Source organism: Asparagus officinalis, chromosome 7, assembly GCF_001876935.1.
Source record: "Asparagus officinalis chromosome 7, Aspof.V1, whole genome shotgun sequence".
Classification (NCBI taxonomy): domain Eukaryota; kingdom Viridiplantae; phylum Streptophyta; class Magnoliopsida; order Asparagales; family Asparagaceae; genus Asparagus; species Asparagus officinalis.
In genome coordinates, this window is record NC_033800.1 from 123,487,279 (window position 1) to 123,515,162 (window position 27,884).

The 27,884-nt window shown below is 42.4% G+C and overlaps 1 protein-coding gene across 1 annotated transcript in view; it reads right to left on the reverse strand.

Moving 5' to 3' along the window:
• The window catches only part of LOC109848216 (metal transporter Nramp6-like), a 12,778-nt gene continuing 7,037 nt past the window's right edge, over positions 22,144 to 27,884 (reverse strand). Inside the window, exon 4 of the mRNA XM_020417611.1 lies at positions 22,144 to 22,794. Within this exon, the coding sequence (XP_020273200.1) occupies positions 22,585 to 22,794 (210 nt within the window). The 3' untranslated portion in view covers positions 22,144 to 22,584. The remainder of the gene's footprint in view (positions 22,795 to 27,884) is intronic.

Below are 27,884 nucleotides of genomic sequence, written 5' to 3' on the forward strand. Positions count from 1 at the left end.
GATAAGGTAGAAGTGTTGCGTTCAGGGCAACTTTGAGGACTTATCGCTCTATTGACGAGAGTCGATAAGGTAGAAGTGTTGCGTTCAGGGCAACTTTGAGGACTTATCGCTCTATTGACGAGAGTCGATAAGGTAGAAGTGTTGCGTTCAGGGCAACTTTGAGGACTTATCGCTCTATTGACGAGAGTCGATAAGGTAGAAGTGTTGCGTTCAGGGCAACTTTGAGGACTTATCGCTCTATTGACGAGAGTCGATAAGGTAGAAGTGTTGCGTTCAGGGCAACTTTGAGGACTTATCGCTCTATTGACGAGAGTCGATAAGGTAGAAGTGTTGCGTTCAGGGCAACTTTGAGGACTTATCGCTCTATTGACGAGAGTCGATAAGGTAGAAGTGTTGCGTTCAGGGCAACTTTGAGGACTTATCGCTCTATTGACGAGAGTCGATAAGGTAGAAGTGTTGCGTTCAGGGCAACTTTGAGGACTTATCGCTCTATTGACGAGAGTCGATAAGGTAGAAGTGTTGCGTTCAGGGCAACTTTGAGGACTTATCGCTCTATTGACGAGAGTCGATAAGGTAGAAGTGTTGCGTTCAGGGCAACTTTGAGGACTTATCGCTCTATTGACGAGAGTCGATAAGGTAGAAGTGTTGCGTTCAGGGCAACTTTGAGGACTTATCGCTCTATTGACGAGAGTCGATAAGGTAGAAGTGTTGCGTTCAGGGCAACTTTGAGGACTTATCGCTCTATTGACGAGAGTCGATAAGGTAGAAGTGTTGCGTTCAGGGCAACTTTGAGGACTTATCGCTCTATTGACGAGAGTCGATAAGGTAGAAGTGTTGCGTTCAGGGCAACTTTGAGGACTTATCGCTCTATTGACGAGGCTTGGGCGTCGAGTTGCTTCTCGTTGACAGGATCTGAATATCTATACTTCACTGGAAAACTGTCTTTGGCCGGTGATAACTCTTGTCCGAGTTTTCGTGATTCAGAACAAGTATACAACACTCTAATGATAGAGGTTGTTGGAACCGAAAAATAATTCCGTTAATCACCAATTCGATGGTTTAGAGATCCTCCGTTTGTTGATTTCCCAGACTGTGTAAGGAGTGCATCCTCCCTTTTTCTGATCTGGAAGATTTGATCGAAAGATCCCCTCCGATTAATGAAAAGAAATCTCTCTTGATCTGATTATCAAAAATCTGAATCTCCCCCCCCTATATAAATATTCTCTCTATCTTTCTTGAGTTGTGTTGCTATTATAGGGATTAGTGGGTGTAACTGCCCCCATAATCCGCGCCTAAAATGGGGGTTTAGTTACGCCATTAGTCGGGTGTAACACCCACTAAAGCCACTCCTCAAATGTGGTGAAGAACAGAAATTCGAAGTTGTTACGATCACGTTTGAAATGAGTCAGAACCTTTGACCTGCGTTCTGGCGGTGATTGAGCTGCGTTTGGCAGGACTGGGACGGCTGCGTTGGGCAGTGAATGGATGAGTTGCGTCGGCAGTGCGTGATAAGCTTGCGTTGGGCAGCCGATTGATAAGCTCGTTGGCAGGCGATTGATAAGCTGCGTTGGCAGCGATGGAGCGCGGTTCGAGCTGTCTTGGCACCGCGATTGGAGCTTTTGCGTGGGGCAGCGGATTGAAAGGCTGCGTTGGGCAGCGATGGAGCTGCGTTGGGCAGCGATGGAGCTGCATTCGGAGCTGTCTTGGCAGGATTGGAGCGCGTTGGGCAGCGATTGAAACTGGCGTTGGGCAAGCGATGGAGCTGCGTTGGCGGCGAGGGAGCTGGCGTTCGAGTGTCTTTGCAGCGATTGGAGCGCGTTGGCAGCGATGGAGCTGCGTTCGAGCTGTGCTTGGATTTCTTTTTAGTCTGTATTGGAGGCTGCTTCGAGCTGTTGTTATAGATTTCTGCCTGTCTTTTATATTATGAACACCAAAGACGCAGTAAATTTATATTTTTCTTATTCTGTGCCATTTGTGACAATTGAGTGCATCTCAATAACGCTCTATCAACTGCATGGTCATGAATCTCCCACTGGGAGCGTGTCGGGAATACATTACACTGGGCTCATCAGCACCCTCTAATGGTTCTAAACATGATATTATCATGGTTGTTGTCGCAAGCCATCTAAGGATATCATCTCACATAAGAAGCTGCAGTTCGTGTTTATAGCTGTGAAGGCGGCGTAGGTCGATCAAATTGGTGTTGAGCAGTGAAAGAGGTACGCAGAGAGGGTTTCCACTCTTGTTTGAAGGAGTTATTCGTTTTCTAATTGTAATCTCTCGTCTGGAGCGTTGTTAGAAGATCGGTCGGGTATCTTGCTTTGACCGGAGGAGATCTGAATTGTAGCCTTCTAGAAGTCGTCAGATTGTAACTTCCATCATCAGTGTTCGATGGAGACTCAGCTATCCATTGTGATTTTTAGACAGCCTACAAGCCCGTACCCTGAGGGAGATTCAAAAATTGAACGGGAGAGTTGCAGCCCTGGGACGGTTCCTGTCTAAGTCTGTAGAGAGAAGCCTCCTTTTCTTCAAAGTCCTAAGAGGGAGCAGGAACCCGAAAGAGGGTATAACCTGGACAGCTGAATGCAAAGCAGCATTTTAGGATCTCAAACCCTACCTAAGCACTAAGTCATTGTTGAGCCAACCTATGAAAGGAGAGACTTTATTCATATACATAGCCATCTCCTCCGAAGTAGTGAGCTCTGTCCTTATTCGGTAGGAAGAAAACATTCAAAAGCCTTTCTATTATGTGAGCCGGATCCTCCGAGCCGGCGAGCTCAATTATCCTTTCATAGAGAAAACTACCTTTACTCTCACCTTTACAGCCAAAAGACTTCGTCCCTACTTCCAAGCTCATGCCATTATTGTCAGAACGAGCCTTCCTTTGAAGAAAGCATTGGGAAGCCCTATGACGTCAGGAAGAATGGTTGCTTGGACGATCGAGCTCAGTGAGCATAACATCCAAATCGAACCTCGTACGACTATCAAAGCTCAAGATTTGGTGGATTTCCTGATCGAGTCAACACCCCCAAAACGGTGAGTCAGACGTGTACCCGCTGACCTCGCAGCCTTTACCACCATAACAACAGGCAACCCTACCAGCTCATCACACTTTAGAATATGATTCACCAGAGTATGCCTCTTGATGGATATTGCAAGTAGATGGATCTTCAGGGGAAGCTGGCAGTGGAGCAGGAGTCGTCCTACGAAGCCCTGAGGGGACGACATATGAGCATTCCATCTCATTCAAGTTCTCGGCCTCGAACAACGAAGCCGAGTACGAGGCTATACTTGCCGGCCTCCGAGCGGCTCAAGCTTTGAAAGCCAAAAGCCTTTATATCCTAGCCGACTCATAGCTGATAGTCCACCAGATCAACGGACGCTATGCCGCCAAGGACCCCAGGATGGCCCTATATCTCAAAACTACCAAGGAACTTTTATTAAGCTTTCAGGTGTCCAAGATAGTCCAAGTCCCCCGAGCCCTCAACACTCGAGCGGACGCTCTCTCCAAACTGGGATCGACAAGTTCAAGAATGAGCTCCGGGCCTATCTATATGGATACGTTGGAGCATTCCAGTATTTCCAAACCACTGAAGAATGTCATGAAAATAGAAGACCCTTGTAACGCCCCTCCTCTGGGAGGTACATAAAAATTTGAGCATGACCTATCTGTAATAAGAAGGGTCGACCTGCTAAATCTTTATGCACATCACAACATAGATATACTGAAGGGCGAAAAATAAAACAGTGGAGATGCATATGCAATACCCAAGATCACGAGGTTGACAGCAGAGTCCATAGAATACCAAAATAGAAGAGAACTAAAGGGTAATACAAAATATTACAATAATAGCAGTTGCTACAATATTAATACATGTTTTATAAGTCAAAGGTACTACAAAAGTGAACATAAATTAACCCCTATTAAGATTTTCCTCTGGAGCTAATCTTCAAAATTCAGGGTCTGCAATGCCCTTATCCTTGTCAGTAGTATGACCTGCGAGTAGATTCAGAAACAATAGGAGTGAGCCTAAGGCCTAATAGGTAACCATAAAAATCTCGGGTACAATCCAAGGGAACGAATAAAAATGATAGACATAGATATCAAACTTGAACAATGGGATCTCAACATTAAGTTGCCATTCTTATATCATAATCATTGACCGAAGTGAAATAACATGTAAAGATGAATAATCAAGGTCTAATATTCAGGATTCCAAACTCCCCAATCGTGGGATAATCAATAAACCGTGCATGTCTTTATACACCCACCGGTGAGCGTCCTCACACAGGGCATTGTCCCACCAGGACACTATAACATTACCACCCACCGGTGAAGCTTACTTCACACAGGGCATAATCCATGAATATAGACAATCAATCATCAACGAAGAGAGGAATACTATCATTATCAATAGTTGAACCATCGAATCAATTCGAATTGTTGCAATGAAATCATTCAAGGATATCGAAGGTATAAAACTAAAATAAACAACATTAGGATAGCAATGATTAACCAGTCAACAACGAGCCCATGCATGAGGTGAATCAAATAGGAATATTATGAAAATGATAATATATACAATTAGCATGGGAAACTAACTCGAACTTCAAGAAAGTAATCAATCGAACTCTCAAAGACTTGAGAGGAAACAATGAAAGGTTACCTACCGATTATGCCGCGATCCTCTCGGCCAACGAATGAATCCAAGATTCTATGTCCTATATATATACATGTATACCCACATGAGATTCTAGACACTATGTATTTTAAAACTTTAACTTAAAACTTATATCATGGTATAAGCTACACCCTAGATGATTGCATCTAATATCTCTAATATGCACAACAACACAAGTAGTGTACATGCAGCAGATTTAGGTGAATATATGGTATAACAATTGATGTCCGAAATGCATAAAACTAGTCCCAAATGACTCCATTATGAGTCTAATTTTAGAATATAAAACTTTTACATCAATGCATGGTGTATAGTAAGAGTTATGCTCTCAGCAAACTACACATATCAAAACTATAGCAGAAAAATATAGGTTACTATCTGAAATGAATAATTCACTTCGGGTACTTAACACTATACAAATGAGCTCATATTTGGTATATAAGTGATATGATGGGTTAGATTCCAACTCCAATTAGTTTCATCAAACTTTCAATTTTATAATGCATGTTACATGCAAAACAACACAAGGGGGTAGACTGGAATTGCCAGTACATATACTAGGTATTAGAACTAGGTTTAGACTTACCAAACATTACTCAAATTAATTAAAACTTTCATCAACAGAAAGACAATTGAGTCTAGTTTTAGGAATAGAAAGAATTTTATGCATGCATTGCATATGTTGAGATATATGCTCTTTACAAAGGATATAACTCAGGTAGACAGTTTCAGACACATGCACTGAGTTAAACTATATTTTCAAATAAGTAAATGATCTCAGAATTAAACAAACGGGGTCTCAAATGAAATCCATAAAAGTGTAGTTTCTATAACAGAAAGAATTTTATGCATGCATGGTATATGTTGAGATATATGCTCTTTACAATGGACATAACTCAGGCAGACAGTTTCAGACACATGCACTGAGTTAAACCATACTTTCAAACTAGTAAATGATTTTAGAATTAAACAAAAAGAGTCTCAAATGAAAGCCACGAAAGTGTAGTTTTTAGAACAGAAATAATTTCTTCATTTGGATATATACAAAGAAAGTTATGATCTGTTTAGTGGTAGTGAATCTTGCTGGAAATTTCTGCACGAAATTTCTGTTTCAAGATAACATTGACATGCAAGCCCTAAAATGTTACATGCAAGACTAAAACCAAATTAAATCTTATAATCTTAGTCTAATGTCCTTAATAACAACATGCAAAAGAGAATTATACCTAGTATTGAGACTTGCTTCACTTCCTCCTCCAAAATCCTCAACTAACTCCTTTCTCCTCTCCTTCTTCTTCAATGTTTGGAGCTTATGGAATCTATTTATTTTTCTTCTTCTTTTTTTACGAGAGGATAGGGGCTGGGGTTTGGTTGGCCAGAGGAGAGGGATGAGGGTTTGGAGAGTTTTTTATTCTTTAGAATGGCAAAATGAGACGTGGAGGGCACATATATATAAGCCCATGTGAAGAGAAATCTTTAATTTGACAAAAGATGAGGGTTTAAAATGTAAAATACTCCCACTAACATGGCTGACCAAAATTAAACAATTAAGTTAATTAGAGTGTTCAAATTAGGTATTTAATGATTTGGTTATCTCTAATCAAGGTTTAAAGCATGGTTAACTTAGGTTTACATGCTAAGTTTGTATGCATGCTATGACTTAGTTAACTAGATCACAATATGAGAATTAGCTAAGTTTAAATTCTCATACTAGAAAATTATATGAGATGCAATGAAGAAAATAATCTACTAATTTATGGATTGGTATCGGTAACGGTATCTGATCAATGAAAGGAAAAAAATTTGGAATGTTACTACCCTACACCGCCATGTTGGATAGATCCCATGCTCCCCTACTTAACACAAGGAGTCTTACCGGAGGATCGGGACGAAGCCAAGCGCTTGCTGAGGAATTCTTGTCGCTATCTCATGATAGAGGATCAGCTCTACCGAGTGTCCTATATTGGGAGCAGCATAGGGCCCTACTTGCGATGTCTACGACCACCAGAAAATTATCTGGGAATCACCTGGGAGCTCGAACCCTAGCACAGAAAATTATCCGACAATGTTATTATTGGCCAACTATCTTGGCCAAGTCGACAAAGCTCGTATCTCATTGTCAGATGTACCAATATTTATCATCCATTCCTAGAGCAGCAGCGACTGAGTTGACTCACATCTTGAGCCCTATCCCTTTCGTCCAGTGGGGATTTAATCTATTAAGGCCTCTCCCTTTAGCTTCAGGGCAGAGGAAATTTCTCATTATGGCAATCGACTATTTCACCAAGTGGATCGAGGTCGAACCAATGGCTAAAATTGGTGAGAGCAATGTCACTAACTTCGTATGGAAATCCATCATTTGCTGCTTCGGCGTGCCCCGGTCACTTATCACCGATAACGACACTCAATTTGACAGCAGGGGTTTCCGCGACTTTTGCGAGGAGTACAGCATTCACCTCAAATTTTCCTCGGTAGCCCACCCAAAATCAAATGGCCTTGCAGAGGCTGCTAATAAATGTATCCTCCAAGCATTAAAGAAGAAGGTGGACACTGTCGTAGGACGTTGGGTTGAAGAATTGCCGAGTATCATATGGTCGAACCGAACAACCCATAAGAATTCAACTTGGGAGACTCCCTTTAAGTTAACATATGGGGCTGAAGCGGTTACGCCAGTCGAAATGGGCATGCCGACTATTCAGCTGCGGCAATTTGGCGAAGACCTAAACTCAATAGGCCTTCGAGTCGACCTTGACCTTCTGGAAGAAGCAAGGGAGAAAGCACTCCGCACTCAAGTCATTAATCAACAATGGATCGCCAGTCATTACAACAGGAATATCCACCCCAGAAGATTCGTGGTTAGAGACCTTGTCCTCAGAAAAGCGGTCTTCGATAAAGATACTCGCCAAGGCAAGCTGGCTCCTAATTGGGAAGGTCCCTACATGGTTATGGAGGAGCTCAGAGTTGGCACCTACCGGTTGAAAGCTCCAGATGGCCGAATCCTCAGTCACCCACTAGTGGAAAATGAGGTTTTAGCTACGGAATAATAGCGACGGAATTTTCCATCGCTATAAGTTAGTTTATAGCGACGAAAAATTCTGTCGCTAATATTCCGTAGCTAAAATTAATACAGCGACAAAAATTTGGGTTTTAGCGACGGAGTTATTTCGTCGCTAAATAATTTTATGACGAAAAAATTTTCCGTCGCTAAATAGTTTTTAGCGACGGAATTTCCATCGCTAAAGATGTTTTAGCGACGGACATTCCGTCGCTAAAAACTAATTCGGGCAAAATTTTTTGGGAGCGGGCGTCCAAATTTTTTGGGCAGCCCGCGCCCAATTAATATACCTAGGTTCTAGGGTTAGAGTTAGGATTAGGGTTAGGGTTAGGGTTTGGGTTAGGATTAGGGTTAGGCGAGGGTTAGGGTTCGGCGAGGGTTAGAGTTAGGATTAGGATTAGGTGAGGGTTAGGGTTAGGGTTAGGGTTAGGTGAGGGTGAGGGATGGGGGTGGGGGTGAGGGTGAGGGTGAGTTTGATAGTTAAGGTTAGGATTAGGGTTAGGGTTAGGGGAGGGTGACGATGAGGGTGAGGGTTAGGGTTAGGATTAGGTGAGGGTGAGGGTGAGGGTTTGGGTTTGGGTTAGGTGAGGGTGAGGGTTAGGGCTAGGGTTAGGGTTTGGGTTAGGATTAGGGTTAGACGAGGGTTAGGGTTAGGGTTTGGATAAGGGTTAGATGAGGGTTAGGGTTAGGATTAGGATTAGGTGAGGGTTAGGGCTAGGGTTAGGGTTAGGGTTAGGGTTAGGTGAGGGTTTGGGTTAGGGTTAGGCAAGGGTAAGGGTGAGGAGTGGGGATGGTAGTGAGGGGTAAGGGGTGAGGGTGAGGGTTGAGGGTTAAGGTTAGGTTAGCGTTAGGGTTAGGGGAGGGTGAAGGTGAGGGTGAGGGTGAAGGTTAGGGTTAGGGTTAGGTGAGGGTTTAGGTTAGGATTAGGATTAGGCTAGGGTTAGGGTTAGGATTAAGGTTAGGATTAGGGTTTGGTGAGGGTTAGGGTTAGGGATCAGTGAGGGTGGGGGTGATTGTGAGGTTGAGGTTGAGGTTTAGGATTAGGGTTAGGTGAGGGTTAGGGTTAGGGATCAGTGAGGGTAAGGGCGGGGTTAGGGTTAGGGTTAGGGGTTAGGGGACGGTGAAGGTGAGGGTGAGGGTTAGGGTTTGGTGAGGGTGAGAGTGAGGGTGGGGGTGATGGTGAGGTTGAGGTTGAGGGTTAGGGTTAGGTTTAGGGTTAGGTGAGGGTGGGGGTGAGGATCGATAATGGGTTAGCGTAACTATTATATCATTAATTACATACAAACTACACACACCGTACACTCATATTTTCAAGCCGTAGAATACCCCGTCCAATAAATACTATATATAATCTCTTTATTTACTTGTCACATACGCGTACAGGATCGTTGGCGGATACGAGACCATCTTGTTCGGTCCGATAACTTTTTTGTACGCGTATGTGAGAGGGGGCTTATATATAAATATTTATTGGATCTGTCTAGTTTGGACGGGTTAGGTATGTAAACATGGCGTGTATATGTATTTACCTGTGTTCTTGTGTACTTTCTTTTCGTCAGAGTTTCGGCGGAGCTTACTCGTTATTCTCCGTGTACAAATTGCGGAGGGATATACATGAGTATATCCTTCCCACTATAGTGTACTCGGAGAACAGCGGGTAGGTGCTGCCGAAATTTTGACGAAGTGAAAGTACACTTGAACACACGTAAATACATATGCACGTCACGTTTACATACCTAATGAGATAGAAGCCTTCCTCTGACAGCCGGTCACGCATACAGTCCTCTGAACACACGTTTACATCCCTAAATTAAAATGATATATGTCGGGATATGCTCACTTCTATTAATTTTTAAATTATAGATGCGGACAGTTCCTGACAAATCGTTCATGAGCATACCACGTGATCGAAGACATCTAGACACCCGGTACAAGGATGGGATAGAAGCTTTCTTAGCCTACTCTGACACAAATCCTCTACGGTCGCTAAGCGGGTCGATTTTCTGTCCTTGTAAGAATTACAGGAACGGTAAAATGCTCGCTAGGAGTGATGTAAGTTTTCATCTGTCAATCAATGGATTTGATAGCTCTTATGTATTTTGGAGTCATCACGGTGAAGGCGTCCCGGTGATGCAATCAGAGGAAGAATTCACTGAAGTCAGTAATCCGATAGTTGACACGAGTGATATGTTAGAAGATATTCTTGCAGCGCCGTCGGTGAGTGATGTCAATACTAATGATATGTTTCAAGATGTAGATCGATTGATGAGACTTGTTGAAGAAAAGGAGTCACCGTTATACGAGGGGTGCAAGGAGTTCACAAGGCTTTCTTTTATGCTGAGGCTTATTCATATCCAAACACTCAGTGGGATAGCTGTTACACATTTTGAGATGTTATTAGATTTGCTGAGGAAAGTCATTCCAGGCGGCGATAAAAGCATCCCCGCGACCTATTACGAAGCTAACAAGATTGTTGATACGCTGGGGCTTGATTACAAGAAGATAGACGCCTGTCCTAACGACTGCATCTTGTACAATAAGGGTAATGAAGCTCTGGAGGAATGTCCGACGTGTCATGTATCACGTTGGAAAGGAGAAGTTGCAAGCACATCCGAAGGCGGTGCATCCAATAAGCAGAACAGAATCCCTGCGAAGGTTCTCCGATATTTTCCAATTATTCCTAGGCTATAGCGGTTTTATATGTCTGCCGAGCTAGCTGAGAATATGCGATGGCACTCGACCAACCGTAAAGAGGACGGGAAACTAAGACATCCTGCGGACGGTGAGGCATGGAAGCACATTGACCGTATATACCCCGACTTCGGTAAAGAGTCTCGGAATATTAGGCTGAGGCTTGCTAGCGACGGATTTAATCAGTTTGGATTAATGAGCTCTGCTTGGTCTACCTGGCCAGTGTTGCTGACACCGTACAACATGCCGCCGTCGATGTGCATGAAGCAACCGTACATGATACTGTCACTTTTGATCCCTGGAAGATATTCTTCTGGAAATGACATCGATGTTTTCCTCCAACCATTAATTGACGACCTAAAGCTTCTCTGGGAAAAAGGTGTCAGCACGTATGATGCTTATGGTAAGGAGTCTTTCTGTATGCGGGCAATGGTCATGTGGAAAATTAATGACTTCCCGGCATACGCTAACCTGTCTGGATGGTCGACGAAGGGTCAGATTGCTTGTCTGATTTGCATGTCAGACTATGAGGGAAAGTTCCTGAAGTACAGCTGTAAGTTTTGTTATTGGCAACACAGAAGATGGTTGCCTACAGGGCACAAGTTCAGAAAGTTAGTAGGAAAGTTCGACGGCAATCCAGAAAGTAGTCCGGCACCACCAAGGCTGACCGGAGAAGAAATATTTGAGCTTCTACATCCTTTACCTAAAAAAATATTTGGAAAAAAAAGATTCAACAAAGAAAATCCATTTGGTGTTAGGAGAAAAATATTGAAGCAAAAATGGAAGGGAAATGGAAAATCAAAAGGAAATAGGCCTCACAATGTCCAGTCGCATGAGCGTGTCTCAAAAGGCACCGAACTTCCGCATGGATGGTCAAAATTCAGCATATTTTATCAGCTGCTATATTGGAGAAATTTAAAAATACGTCACAATTTGGATGTCATGCACATTGAGAAGAACATATGCGAGAATCTCTTGAACACTTTGTTGCAGGACGAGAAAAAAATCGAAAGATAACTTAAGGGCACGTCGAGACCTAGCAGAATTGAACATTCATCCGGAACTGCAAGCTATAGATAAGGGGGACGAAAAGTTTGAACTCCCAGCCTCCCGTGTCACACTGTCGAAGGATGAGGTCCACAATATGTGTTTATTTCTAAAGTCCGTGAAGACACCGGATGGTTATGCTTCAAACATTTCAGCAAATGTGCATATTAAGGACAGAAAGATTTTGGGACTCAAGACACATGATCATCATATTCTATTACATCAACTTCTCCCGGTTGCGTTGCGACATGCTGACAAGGAACTCGCGATGGTGGTAATAGAATTCTGCGGTTTCTTCAAGCAACTGTGCTCTAAGGTGATTGATGTGAGGGAGTTTGAAGACTTAGAGGGACGTGTTGCTAATACACTGTGTAAAATGGAAATACTATTTCCACCATCATTCTTCACGGTCATGGTGCATCTGACAATACATTTAGCATACGAAGCCCGCATCGCAGGACCAGTTCAATATCGCTGGATGTACCCCGTGGAGAGGTATTTATTATTATAGTATTCATTTAATATTTGTCAAATTACGGTTCTCAGTTCCATTTTGTCACAAATCATGAAACTATATGCTTGTAGGTATTTGGGTTTCATGAAACAACTGATGCATAATCGTGCACATCCTGAAGGGTCGATCGCAGAGAACTACATAAGTAACGAGAGTTTGAATTTTATCTCTCGTTACTTGCGGGGCGTAGAGACAAGGCTAAACCGTCCCCAACGGATAATTGACGGTACATTCTACAATGATCGTGGGGAGGATACTAGATTCCTCATAATGGAGCTAGATCAAGCCCACACATATATCCTGAGCAATGATACTACATTTAACATATACGCGGCGTAAGTATTTAACTGTTTGAATCAGATTAGATCACCTCACAATAATTATCTCTATTTAACCGTTATAAATGCTTCTTGTCTAGGCTTCACATCCGACATGTCCAGACTAATCTTAAATGCAGAACAAAAAATAAGAGAGTTATGGACACACACTCTAGACAATTCCCTGCATGGCTGAAGGGTGAAGTAAGATCTTTTTACATTTCTGATTCGTATATCAAATATATGTGCCTGTCAACAGATATGTAAACTATTTGCTTCTTTTTCTTAAAGGTTGACAAACGGATTACGAATGAGATTAACCTGTTTGAGAAAGTTTGTTTATATGCCAGGGGTCCTTCTAATGTGGTTAAGCATTATGGAGGCTACTGTGTCAACGGCTTTAGGTTTAACATCGTCGGTCTCGAAGAGAGACGACAAACGCAAAACAGCGGTGTGTTCTGCTCCTTCTCTCAACTGTCATACGCTAGTGCAAAAGATCTAAATCCGATACAAGGGGAAATCTATTGCTACGGTCAGGTAGAAGACATCGTGGAGATTTTCTATGGGATTAATAAGGAAGTCAGTCATGTGATGTTTAAGGTTCGTTGGTGTGAACAGAAAAAGGCGAAGGATGACTACGGTTACACAATCGTTAATCTTAACAAGGAAATATATCAGTCTGAAAAATACATGTTAGCTGCTCACGCCAAACAGTGCTTTTATGTTAAAGATATAATGAAAAATGACGAATGGGTTATCCTTAAGAATCCGCCTAGAGCCTACATTCATGAAGTCGTGTCTGACGAAGATCACGATGAGGAGGTTATCTTGGCCGACGAAATAGCCGAGGAGTTTTCATTGACACAAAATAATAATCTGGACGATGAAATTGCACTAGCGCGTCCTGATGTACCTGCGATTATATGTGAGCCAAGGCGTAAAGGAAAAAAACCTGTCCGCAGCGGAGTCGATAAAACTATAAGAACAGTCCTTTCGTTGGCACGCACACGGTCGCAGGCTATCCGCACACGATCGCAGAGTAGAACCTCAACATCATCTGTTTGACTGGTTATCATGTATCACGATTGTCATGTATTATATTATTACATTTATATTATCTGGTTGACTGGTTATCATGTGGATGTGTCATGTATTATATTATTACCTTTATATTATCTGTTTGACTGGTTATCATGTATTACTGTGTGTCATGTATTACATTATTGCCTTTGTATTATCTGTTTAACTGGACATCATGTACATGCGATTCTGTTGCTATGTGCTATTTTATTAATAATTTGCATTATATACTTTTGTTGGATATTCATTATGTTTTCAAAGTATAGATGACAAAAGGATTACGTAAGAAAGCGTTTGAGAGACTATTTGGTAGACATTCTGGAGGTGACGCACATGCCTCTACGTCAGGCATTTTTATTTATTTGTTATATCTGTACATTTCTATAAACTATTAACATGAGCCTAATATTTTTTTAATATTTACTACACAGGAGGAGGAGATGCTACACATGACTCGCAGCCACAGGACACATCACGCGGAGATGCTCCACGTGACGTGGAGACACAGGCTGATCCTACATAGCATGCGGAGATACCACCGCCACCGCATGCAGATGTATTGGAGGAGAGGAGATTTGAGCCGTATAACACATCTTTAGAAGCTGCGGCACTACCGCCAGATTCTATTACGGATCAGGGAGTCCGCGGTCCGACCAAGGTGAGGGGGGAATGGGATTCTTATCATACGGTGCGCCCTATCGCGCAGCATAGGTACGAACAAGCAAAGCGTAGATGCCTCGAACTGAAAGGTATGAATAAATTTTTATAGTTTATCGGTTATTATTTAAAAAAAATTTCGCAAATATAGATTGATTCATTGTTTCATTCGATTCTTTGTTTTGCAGGTACCGGGCGACCTCCTAGACGCGGCCGCAATGCTACTAAGGAAACAAACCTCATCCCCGATATTAATCGGAGGGCTGTGATCCGATGGGAAAACGGAGTGCCTATCGGGGCCTTTGCCAATGCTTTCAATAATTTTCTTGCCGCTTTAGCCAGGAGACAGGATTTCTTCAATATTTTTTTGACGTGGAAAGCGCAGCGGATTGATGCGCTGGTGGCTTATTGGAGATATATGTGTGAGTCATTTATTTCAATTTTCATCATTATTAGTTATTAGTTTATTATTATGTTTAATACACTGATTTGTATCTATTTTTTCTTTATATGCTGAAGCGATCTTTCTTTCTTGACGATAATATTTGTGCCTAGACGTACTGCTTCGGGCAAATCAATTTATCGTTCAAGAGATGGCGGTTTGAGGTAAAGAAGAAATATTTTGTCCAAATAACAGAAGATTGGGAGCGATTCTGGCATCTTGACGAGCGTGTGGATGGAGTAGATTTTATCGTATTCTGACTTCCTGGAGCCCGAATTACGCCAATGAAGAGAAGAAAGCAAAGAATAAGGATCTGGCTGTAAGTAGCAGTTGATTTATATATTCAATTTCATAATAATGCATCATTAGTAAGTTGACTTGCCCGGGTTGTTTTGATATATCGCAGGAAAAATTACATGCCAAGGTACAGGAGCAAATGACTCAGTCTCAGGTCTGTTCTAACACTCCTGGCCGGCTAAGTAGAGAGGAGGAGGACTCCATCATCGAGACGGTCATTGGACCCAGTAGGAAGAACAGATACCGGTGGAGAGGATCCGAGCAGAGGCCGCACGAGTCTAGTAGCACCTACGAGTCTGCAACACCACAAGGAACACCAGGAAGCAATTCATATCAAGACTCGATGGAGCAGTGATTAAAAGCGATTGAAGATTGGCAGTCGCATCAAACAACATATCAGCGGGCTCTAGAGGAAGAACGGAGGCGCCGGGAGCAGACCGTATTGGAGTTCACACAATTCATGTCGACTCTGCCTCAGGAGGCTCAGGAGGCATATAGGAGACGGTTTCTGTCGTCACAGGTAATATATATACTTTACTTTTTTTAATTAGATGATATCGTACATACTGATACACACTGATACAAACTGTTACACACAAACTCTAACTCTAACCCTAACACAAACCTCAAAATATATACTTATAATGTTTTTATGTGATGGTGGAGTTGATGGTGTATGCGTGCGTAGTGTTGGTGGTATTGTTTGGTGGGTTGGTTGGTTGGTTGGTTGGTTGGTTGTGGTGTTGTGTTGTGGTGGTCGTTATGTGATTGGTTTGTGGGTCGTTATGTGATTGGTTGTGGTGTTGTGTTGTGGTGGTCGTGGTGGGGGGGGGGAGGAATGGGGATTGGGTGTTGATGGTGGTGATGGTGGTGATGGTGGTGATGGAGGGGGAGGGGGTGTGTAGAGTGTGATTGGTTGGTGGGTAGGGGCTTTGGTCGTGGTTGAGGATGGGGAGTGGGGGTTTTGTTGTGGTGGTGGGTGGGGGGGAGGGGTAGGGCGAGTGGGAGGGGTAGGGCGAGTGGGAGTGTTGTTGGTTGGTGGGTGAGGTTGGAGGATTTGTGGTGGTGTTGTTGTGTTGTGGTGTGATGTGTGGTGATGTGTTGTGATGGTGTAGTGTTGTGTGTTGTTATATTTGTACTCTTATTACACACACTTGTTAACATTTGATTTATATTTACAGGCCGGGACTTCTTCACAAGGTGCAACCGGGGGTAGTCATAATGTGGCTGGTGTTGAGGATGAGGATGATGATGATCAGGAGGATTGATTGTTCTTAATATAACTTTGAAAACGATTTCTTGTGTTGTATAAACAATATTTATTATCTACCCATCGAGAAACTTTTACTTGCTTTTATTGAATTAAATGTGTGATATATGCGTGAGGTGTGATATTTGTGTGAGATTGAATATTATACTGTGTTGATTGAACATGTTTTTAAAAATTATTATTGATATTGTACAGGGTATTTTCAATTTTCAAAATATTTTAAAAATTCCTCTTTTAAAAGGTTTAGCTACGGAAATTACGTCACTAAAGTACTATTTAGCGACGGAAATTCCGTCACTAAATTAATATTTAGCGACGGAAAACGTGCACAAAATCATATATGACTGAATTTTTTTTAAACATTAGCGACAGAATTTCCGTCGCTAAAGTATTATTAGCGACGGAAATTCCGTCGCTAATTTTTTTTATTTTTTTATTTTTTTACGATAACGACCATTACTCCGTCGCTAATAAACCGTCGCTAACAATTAGCGACGGAATTTCCGTCGCTATAAGTCTTTTTAGGGACCCTTGTAATAACGTCGAACTTTTAGCGACGGAAATTAATTTTTTTCGTCGCTAAAAGTTTTAGCGACGGAATATTGGCTTTTAGCGACGGAATTGTCCGTCGCTAAAAGTGGAATATTCAGCAGTGACCCATGGAACATTGAACACCTACGACAATATTTCCTTTAAATTTCAGCCTAATCTTTTAAAATTCTAAGATTTCCTCTGAATAATATTTGTCCTAGATAACATATCTAATGGTAAGGCTTTAGCTTAACTTTTGCGTCACTATAGTAACTAGTAAATGTAGCAAAAAAGTCTTTGGTACCTTATCAGGAATAAACCCAAGGCAAAACCTTTTGGTCGACTCCCACAGTCACCTCTCGGCCCAAGGGAAAAATGGAAGACCTAGTCACCTAGGCACTCGACTCCTCAGTCGATAAAAAGCCCTTGGTACCTTATCAGGAATAAACCCAAGACACAACCATTTGGTCGACTCCCACAAACGCCTCTCGGCCTTAGGGAAAAATGGAAGACCTAGTCACCTAGGCACTCGACTCCTCAGTCGATAAAAAGCCCTTGGTACCTTATCAGGAATAAACCTAAGACACAACCCTTTGGTCGACTCCCACAGTCGCCTCTCGGCCCTAGGAGAAAATGGAAGACCTAGTCACCTAGGCACTCGACTCCTCAGTTGATAAAAAGCCTTTGGTACCTTATCAGGAATAAACCCAAGGCACAACCCTTTGACCGACTCCTACAGTCACCTCTCGGCCCTAGGGGAAGGAAAAGACCTAGTCGACTCTCTCAAGCCTAGGCAACCAACTTCAAGGATTCTTGTATCACCTTTCAATCAAGCAGGAACAAGAAAAAAATCAAGAGTTTAAAACACTCGAAATGAAATTATTTCTTCATTAGCTCTTCTTATTTACAAAGTCAAAAGTACCAATTACAACGACTGATCAAAAAGAAGAAGAAAGGAAACATGACTCATTCTTATTTTTCTTAAACCGCGAGGGTCTCCGGAGGTGGAGCGGCTGCATCAGTAGTTGCTAAAACCTCTTGGCCCAGAGCACCAGATCAGTAGGATGAGCAGGTATCACAAGGGCTTCAGTCCCCCCTTCCATTAGCGGAATGACAGCTGTCGTTTCCTCATCCGCACCGTCTGAAGACTCACCATCATCACCTGATAGCAATCTCCCTTCTCTCACCTCAAAATCACTGAGAAGATCGAGACAGCAGTAGACTTGCAAAGGGTAAAAGCTCTCGGGAGGAGGATGTGAGCCGAAAGGCACAAAAGCGGTGAACTCTACCAGGACCATGGTGGTAGATCGGATCCGCTCCCTCGGGGATCTCCAATTTGAAGTCCCGATGGATGTCGTAGAGGCTGTAGAACCTCTCAAGGCTCTTAGCAGAAACCTTCGAATGGCTGGGACGAAGGAGGCTGATCCTTTCCTCGCTGCGACCGCTAGCAGAGCTTAGTGAAGCCATTAAAAACTCTGATTGGAGAAAGATCAGGAGTGGGAGAAGAAACGCTACGAAAGCAAGGGAAAAAGATGAGAGGTTTTTCTCCCCTTCTCTCCAAGTAAATTTATAAACTTTCAATCGACAGGTGGAGCTATCCAAGCGACCCTCATTCTCTATAATGAATAGCAGAGATTCAATGAAGAGGGATGGGCGTTTTTGAAATTTGAAATTTGGAATGTCGCATCCGTTCCGCAACCCTACGCTACGTGGATCTCGAGAACTTGAGAGCGTCATTGTTGAATCCCCGACAGCTGACAGACAAGCTGTCACGTCGTATCAGGCAACGACAGTCCAAATCCTCTCGAAGAATATATTGTAAAGAAAAAAGATGATCCCGTCAATCGACGCCTTTGCTGGCCAACGAAACGACGTCCTCTCTACTGACGACACGAACAGCGACGCTAGTCGGCATAATAGACTTCAACTAGTCGGACAAATCGACTTAAGAAGCGGGACCCATCGACATGAAACAGTATCTCAAAAAAGTCGACACATCCCCTTAATGACTAAGCCAAGACGACACCTCCCAGTATCAACTTAGGAGGCAATACTGATCGTCCCAAGGACAGTAAGAAAATTCTTCCAAACCTACAGAGAAGATCTCACCTCACTCAAGCAAAAGTCCGAGATTCTACAAAATAAGAGGATAATACTTTTTCATTCATTAGCCAAGCATTACAAAATTGGAATCTACAATGACAAGGGAAGAAAACTCCTATGAATACTATTGTAGATCCATTTCGGCTCCTGAAATCGGAGGTGGAGAACTTCTCAGAGTAGCCGACGGAGGAGTCGATCGATCTGGTTCCTCGTCTGAAGTACCCCCGGACCCACTTAAGTCAAATCCTGCTCCTCGTGCCTCTAACTCTTCCAACTCGCGTAAACAGTTGGTGACCATGGAAGGATAATGAAGGCGATTGGGGTTGTTCTTCATCTCGATCATAATCTGAGCCGACATGTAATCACATCCAGCTTTGCAAGCTAACGTCACTTCGGTTCGACCAGCTAAACTCCCCCGATATTCATCAATGATATCTTGACGAAAGCTATCAAGAATCTCCTGACGATGCTCGTCGATAACCTCCTGGAGGGGCTTAGACTTCAGATGCTTGATCTCTTCTTGAAGTTTGGCAATGGTCGCCTCCGTCGCATCTAACTGACGCTTCGCATGAGCCGCCGCCGCCTTCTCCGCCCGGGCTAAGACATCAGTGCGATCCCTCTCCTGAAGTACCTCATTTAGCTCTCGTCTAAGCTTGGCAACTTGAGAAACATCAGAAGTAGAATCTTCGGCGAGCTGTTGTGGAAGGACTTCATCATTGGCCCTTAATAGATCAACCTCCTCAAGAAGCTTATGATGCAAAGTCCAAAGATGATCTGCCCGACCGAATAGCTCGTTTTCCAATAGAGCCCCTTGGAGAAAATAACTGCGAAGAGCTTGATGAAGGCCAAGGTTGGGTATTCTCCTGAGAAGCTTCTCATCCTCTGGGAGACATAGCTGATCGATAGCCCTTGCCTGGATTCGGCAAGACCCAATGACGGACCCCCTAGCATCAAGATGGAGTTCAGCTTCAAAGCGGAACTCTGGCTGGGGCTCCTTTGCATACTTGGTGGCGGATGAAGGACGCACAATAATGCAGGACCTTAGCTGGTCCCATTCTGTCTCATCCACGTCGGAAAAGCCGTGAGGAAAAGGGTACTTCTGATCGACAGCAGGTGATCTCGTCTCTACCTGAGCCGGCTCCTTCCCCCGCCGAGTCGACTCCCACAGATGTTCAAATTCATCAGCTCTCTCTTCTAGGAGGGTCTCAACCGACCATCTCGGAGTCGAACCCCCTTGCAAACCGCCCAGAGGGACGACAGCCCTCTGCATCCCTTCATTTGTCAGTTGAGGTACCCCCCTCGGCCTCCCTTCTTCTCCTTCTATGAGTAGGAAAGGGTGCCCTCTCCTCGGCGACCGACAGGGCCTTTGAAGGAGGGACATCTGAGCGGAGGCGCTTAGCCGGCCAGGTAGAAGATTCCTCCTGGGGATCGGCTAACCTGGCTAGGGGCATTGCAGTTGCCCCCACTGACCCAGTAATAAGGGCAATGGCTCTATCAGTGTCAGGATTAGTCGCCAGCACGACCGACACCGAAGTCATTCGTAGAACGGACCTATCAAGCAGAACCTCGAAGCAACGAGAGCCCGTGAACTTCTTGATCGACTCAAGATGGACTTTCTCTTCTTTGGACAACGCCCTCTTAACAAGTGCATCCCTCCGAATCTCGGACCAATCGGAACAACTCATCTCCAGATCATCTCCAACCACCCATACAAACTTCTCCTTCCATTCTTTGTGGGAATCTAGGAGGTCTACGATCAACTTGAATGATCCCGACATCTGAAAGTAATAATGGGGCTCCCTCTGACTCGCCTTTACGACCACAAAATAGGCAAAGAGCTTCGTTGTAGGTTTGATGGCCAACCAGCTACATATAACCGCGAAAGCCACAGTAATGGCTATGGCGTTCAGTTTCATTTGTGCCGGCGAAACCCCCAAATCCTCGAATAATTGCTTTAAGAATGGAGGCAAGGGTAATCTCAAGCCGCACTCCAAGTGATTCAGATAGAGGGGATGTCGTCCAGGCCCATGATCGTAAATGGCCTCCGTTCCCGTCGGGATTGATAGCTTATATCCGTTAGGGATGTCAAACTTCGTAGACATTGTCTTCAGTTGGGCCAAAGTCACCTTCGAGTGAATGATCTCTAGGTATTCCCAACGATCAAAAGACAAAATTAGAAGAGGGTTGAGAAAGGAGAACAATTTGATCGGATGAGAATTTCAAACGGCACTATATAGTTTTCTACTTTACAACTGTCAATGTATCCAAGCCGTTGGCACCCATTTCATCCCACGGTTAAGATCTAGCCTTGGAATTTGAAAAACAACTGAATGATGTTTCGCCTCCTTTCCTCGAAGAAACCACGGTCCGACAAAAGAACAGACTAGACAGCCTTAGTAATGTTTGATGGTGTCAGGCGTTCTAGTGTCCAGAAAGGACGTCATCTCACTGTCAAAATTAATTCTACTCAGTCTCTGCTCACTTATTTTTCCCTTGGACCCGGCCACTGCCTCATCCAAACGAAAGGGACTAACTGTTATAGGGTATCCCCTATTCTTCACAAATATACTATCCCGCAAGCCGTCACTCCCCCAGTCGAGTCGGCTTCATTCCTCAAAGGCGACTCGAAAGGCGGACTCAGTCGAACCCTTCATAACAAAAGATTGTTATTTAGCAATTAGCCAGCACTCCTCCCAAGGACGACTCAGAACACTTCTTCTCGGTATTATTTAACCTTTTATGATCATCATTATGTCTCCGCCCTCATCCGTCTGAAACTTTGTCGGTTGCGGTTCCCCACATCACTGAAGTGACTTCTCGCCGCTCATCGACAAACCTTGTCGGCTGCGGGTTCCCCACATCACTGAAGTGACTTCTCGCCGCTCATCAACAAGCCTCAACGGCTACTGGTTCCCCATATCACTGAAGTGACCTTCCATCACTCACAAATCGACATGTATAGAGCAAAGGGTGACTCAGCCTCCAGCTCACCCCTCACCACCATCTTAAACCGCACACTCACAAAGTGTCTATTCTACCCTTGGCATCCTCTATAAATACAGACGCTATTCGCCATAAAAACAGGTTCGGATTCCTTGCAATAAAAAACTCTCTAAACAACACATATTGGAAGAACATACCGATCTTCCTTCACCCCACCCAAGTCCGCTAGCTAACTTGACCGTCGGAGGTACCACTGGGTAAACGAGCCCAATGCACCCACAATTCTTGCATGTGCAAGTGATCCGTCCGCCCCGAGCTCTAAGAACCAGACATAAAGTCGAAATAGGAAACGGCCCCCTCTCGACGGTTCAACCCCTCGACGACTAAACAACTCTGCAACTTCAATCGGATGTGTGATATCAGACATCAACAATAATGACATGAAAATCTGATTTTGTTTCCCCTACTTGTCCTACTAAATAGAAGTATGGTAATTTGACAGAAGGGAAAAAAGGGCAACAAAACAATAAGTACACATTCGATTTTCTCATTAGTATCTTGCATGAATCAACTTGTTCAAAAATATGCCGCTTGTTAAACGCAACTGTGGTGATTTAACTTACACTGCTGGCAACAATTCTCACGTTATTTTCATAAGAATACAACATGATTTGCACACTGAGGTCAGTCGAGAAGTGAATAACGTCGATCTCCTGCGTAACAAAGCTTTGCCATCAGAAACTTCTCCATAAATATCAGGACGTTCTTTGTTACTATAATTCACAAGTTGTGGCTTCTTCCTTCGTCCTCGCACTTGTAAGTGCGCGGCATTTTATCCTGGTCCAGTGAAAGGAATCAGGTTGCTTCTTCTAAATGTTTTGAGCTTTACTGTACAGTGTTTACCAAGCTCCGGAAAATGTAGGAAAAAAAAACATTGTTCTTTGGTTTCAGGTTCTCATGAAAAGCTCTTATGCACAGCTGAGGCCAGTCGATTGGGCAATTCTCCATCGCGCAGAATGAGGTAAAGAACAAATATTCCATATATAATTATGAAAATAGAAACCATGAGACCAACTAATACTCCTCGCACTTCAGCAGTAAAGAAATCCAGTAAAAGGTATGCATTGATGATTATCAATAAGGCTGCGACGATCCACGTAACAACCTGCCATGGACATGAAAACTACATGAGAATTTAACATAATGAAGGAACAAAATTGGTATGTTTGTATCTTGGAACTTTCACGCCACAGAGAAATAATAATGTCAGCAGGTACATGGAATGTAAATTAATAAGATTATATCATTGATGTTATGGTTGTGTTCCAAGGAAGTTATTTCAAGGAACTGATCACTTCCATTTGGTTACAGAGCCATCTGCATTTAGTTGCAAACTACCAAATATTTTCACACAGCAGGAAGTGAAAACTAAACAAAAATAAGGGTTCATTTTGTCCATCTCTTGGAATGTGATCAATATCTTCCAAAAGAATTTCAGGATAGCAGAAAAGTGAAGGACATAATGCAACATAATTAGAAGCCCCTAATCCTTTCGTCAATCTCTTAGGGAGATGCAAAGTTTGAACAGATCAAGAAAAAAGAATGATAGATGACATTAGGTTAATCTTCCCACAAATAATTGGATAGAAAGATAGGACAATCTTTAGTCTGACAAGCTGGCTTAGGTGCTTTAATTATTATGTGAATGTATGCTAAAGCATATATAAACTAAATTCCACAGTTGTGAGGACACGGAACTTTTGATAAAATTATAAGTAAAAAATCCACGACAGAAATCAGTTACATAGTTTAAAACACACATGCCAACAGAAGCGTATGGCTATCAATAGGAAGCTAGGATAGGCTGGAATCGAACTGATTTTGATTTTATTTTAGGATAAAACGGTCATGATATAAACAACGTTTGATATTCTTAGCTTGAACAAAGAATAGGATAGGCATCATGCTGATTTTGATTATATTGGTATTCTACCAGCACGAAAGTGCAGAAGCATGACAATCTGAAATTGACTTGCTACACTAAATTTTGCTTCTCTGAAGCATGGATAAACAGGATAGGCGTACCGTATGATATTAACATCAAAATATGGAAACTTTTGAAAACTATGACACAGTTGCGTCATGAATATGCAGAAGTTATATAACAAAAAAAAAAAAAAAACACAGACATGCCTATGTACGGACACACCAATCCTGATTAAAAAAAAAAAAAAAAAAAAAAACACAGACATGCCTATGTACGGACACACCAATCCTGATACAACACTATATGAGTGCACGATATTCTAAAAGCCCCCAAGTTTTACCCTGTTTTTCTAAAAACTCCCTAGCTCTTTTTCCCTTCACAACAAAGCCCCAGACTTCCACTTCCGTCTTCTCCCTTAGCCCTCACCTGTTATCTAACTTAAAGGGGTAGATTTGTCAAAAAGAGATTACATGACTACCCTAAACCCTTGACACAGAGCAACTTTGTTTGAGATCAAGACTGGGCTTTTCTCGAACGTACAACAAAACTGAAAGTGACGGCAACGCTGCCTCCTCTTTCATCGAGTCAGACACCACAAGCTGTTCTCCTCCTCGTCCCCAGCTGATTGCGACACCATCCATTCTAAGTACTAGATGCAAACAAACGAATTACACAAGGCTTCTCCAATTGTGAGTTTTGCCACAACTAAACCAAATATCCTGTAGGTTGCAGAGAATAACAAAAGCAATCTCCATTACTAGATTTTTAGCATGCCAAATAAAGAGATTCATTTATTTAATACACCAGCATCTTGTTCATTTGATCAGATGCCAATGCGTGATGTTGTTACTTTGACTACAAATTCTTGTTGCAAAGGTAAAAACAATCTGATTGGGCTGAATCTTCTTTCGCTTTGGCGAACTTTTCAATGTATTCTGCCTCGAAGAACTCGAAAGTGTTCATGATGATGTCATTGTCTTCGAGCTCGGCCTCCTCACATCCTAACCAATCTTTTCATACCCAAGTGCGGTAAAGAAACCCAGTGCTTGAACCTTGGTGATCATGACTTTTTGCAGCAAGACTGGGACAACGAGAGGTTCATTCTCATCGATAGTGTCATCGTAATCACTGTGCTTAAAAGATGTGCAGACACAAGAAAATGAATGAGAAGATACTGTAGAATGGTTTCATGCGACCTCTTGCGTCCAATATTTCCATGAATTCACAATAATGCACGTTGGATAAGGATCATGTATCGGGCTTGAGGGGATGACATCGAACCTCATGTGTAAAACATGGTTATACTGATGAAGCCCTTTCATTATTTTCAAAGATGCAAAATCATGGCTTTCGCCAATTACTTTACAGCGCGTAGCATCCTAAAGGCTAGTGGTGAAGAGAAAGCAGTGAGATTGAATAGGCAACTTCATTGTGCTGTAGCTAAAGAAGTATTTGAAGAAGATATGGCTATTAGAAGCTCTTTGTTAATAATTTATTACTTATGCGAAATGTGAAGACATTCTGATGCTAGGTTAGTTTCCAATCTCATGCGAAAGAAAAAAATACAGTCACGTGGAGTTTGATGATCTCTGGCTATGCACAAATGGTCAAGGAGAAGATGCAAATATCTCTATTCCAGTGGATGAAGAGGTTATATCTGCAAACGTGAAAAAGGGCCTTGGTTCCTTTAAACAAATAAAAAAGTTAGGGGCTCCTTAGGAGAGAGGGGTAATACTTAGGGTTTCTTAGGCTATCTTCTCCTCTTTTGACAAATTTACCCTTATGCATGTTAAAAATAACAGGTAAGGGCTAAAGGAGAAGACGGAAATAAAAGTCAAGGGCTTCATCGTCAAGAAAAAAAATGTTAGGGGTCCTTACAAAAACATTGTAAATCTTAGGGGCTTTTTAGAATATCTTCTCCACAGAAATAAAGCAAATCCTAAAAGTTTAGGATACAAATTCATAGATACAACAATAATAAGGTTGCTAAGAATTGAACAAATCATAAAAATGCAATGCATCTACAAATCAAAGAGAATTATGACCCGGCGATCATTGCATTCATACTTTTAACCTTTCAGTCTGGGATTCATATATGAAATGTTTATGATATGCCTACGCTACATCCTAAGCCTTAGGATACATCAAAAGGAGATCCCTACATGTATTCATTATGTATTAGTTTATACATGTATCAAGTACAGATCTGATATGAGTATGACCCCTTCTTTGAAGTATTGGTGCTATTTGAGTCATCGCATCGGTTTAGAAGCATCAAAATCATATGTTGTCTGTTTAGTCAAAGTTGAAACAGTTAATGTTTTAAACCATAAATCTTTCAGAAAATTCTCCTGATACCAAAAGTGTTCTAATTCTTTAAAGTCCCAAATCATCAAACAATTCTCTTGATAATCAGCAATATTTGAAGCTAAAGGCCTGATTTTAACATTTATATGATCCAAAAAAAATAAGTTTTGCGTCAAGAGGCTTCGCAGTCAAATCCTGCTGTGTTAACTGAGCGTAATCCACCCTTGTACTAACTGATGATAGAGTATGTGATGTAGCTTAGCATGAACACTATGATAAACGCTTCTTGCATCGTCAATCCTGGATCGGACTTTGCAATCTTTGTTACTAATTTCATCCTGAATGATGGTATCCTCAATTTCAGTTTGTTTCTCCAGATATTTATAGGCTAAAATACCAAATTGGTATTTTTATACGAACATGTTTGCCAGTTTGGTATTTTTAAAAACTACGGCGACAACAAGGCATTTATTCTCGGCCTTTTAGTCAATAAGACCATTTTCCTTGAAATTCCGGCAAGAAAATTTATTCTAGCCCCTAACCTCTCAAAATCATTAAATCTATGCCCAAAATTATCAAAAAAATTGCATTCCTTCCCTCCCTCTCCTCCTCCTTGTCATCATCATCCTCCTCCTCCTCCTCCTCTCCCGTTCCCCTCTCCTCCCGCCCTCCACCTCCCCTTCCCCCTCCACAAATTGGTCGACAGAACCGCTCACTATTTGTCCCGCGCATGTTGAGCATGCCCCAGCTCGGCAAGAGTAAGGCAGTTCCAACCCCACCGCCTCAACTGAGTCCAGGATGTAGGCATAAAAATGGTTATCACTCGCAGCTTAGTAAGCATTTAAATAAACGAGTAGGAAATTTTTGTACATGATTATCCCTACATCACGATTCTACAAAAGATGAATTTGGTATTAGGAATATCTAAAATTTTCGTAACACATTCTACTAAATTCCCGACCTGACATATAAGCTTCAACAGATATATGGCCTGTCCAAGAATTAAGATCGAAGGGTGAGGGGATAACGACGATTAAACATGTTTCCAGCATCACAATAGGACTGAACACATACCCACACCACATACGCATGCACATGCACACATACATACAACCCCAACAAGGACCCACACATGCATGTGCACGTCTACCCACCCAAGCAACCAAATACACTCACATTACATACATATAAAAGAATAACTTTGCAGCATGTGTTATATGTAGGGCATGAATGAGTAATACTGGCTTCTGCAACTTGACTTTTGGGTGGTCCTCGTATAACAATATGTAATATACAAGCCAATGATTACAACCATAATATAAAGCAACAAACAAAATCCACTTTGCTGAACATTAAATTGGGTATCATGCACACACATGTAATATGAAAATTTTCGGCTTCGAGTTAGTGAACAATGATGCTAGCAAGTGGCAAAGCTACTTTATGTTCCATAGAATTAGCCATACATTTCAGCTCTTATGAAGTCAGAATCATCTCTAATGGATCTTGAGAGAACAATCACAGAAGGTCTCAGAATTTATTGAAGGCTTAGATTTCAGCATGAAATTAAGATTCAAGGCCAGATGACAATCCTGCTAGCATTCAAGTACTAAAACATAGCCAACAATTCACTTGGCATCTGAGGGGTGTATGAGATTGCGCAATCCTTTCAATTTCTCTGCATAAATCATCTCACAGGGAAGGTACTGTAGAAAGTGGGCAAGATAGATTCAAACGTAAACACAAATGTACCTGTGACAGTGAGGACACTAAGCCACCAACCGCACTGATGGCAAGAACCTCAAGCTCAGTCGAAAAGAAGAAAGGAGGAAGTTGAAGTATTGAGTGATGAAGATGTTGTACAGATTGCTGAATCTGATTATGAAAGTACCTCTCATATGCGTGCTCGACCTAAAGCGAAGATTTTAAAGGTGCATATGCATCTTTTTTATGCCCTCTTT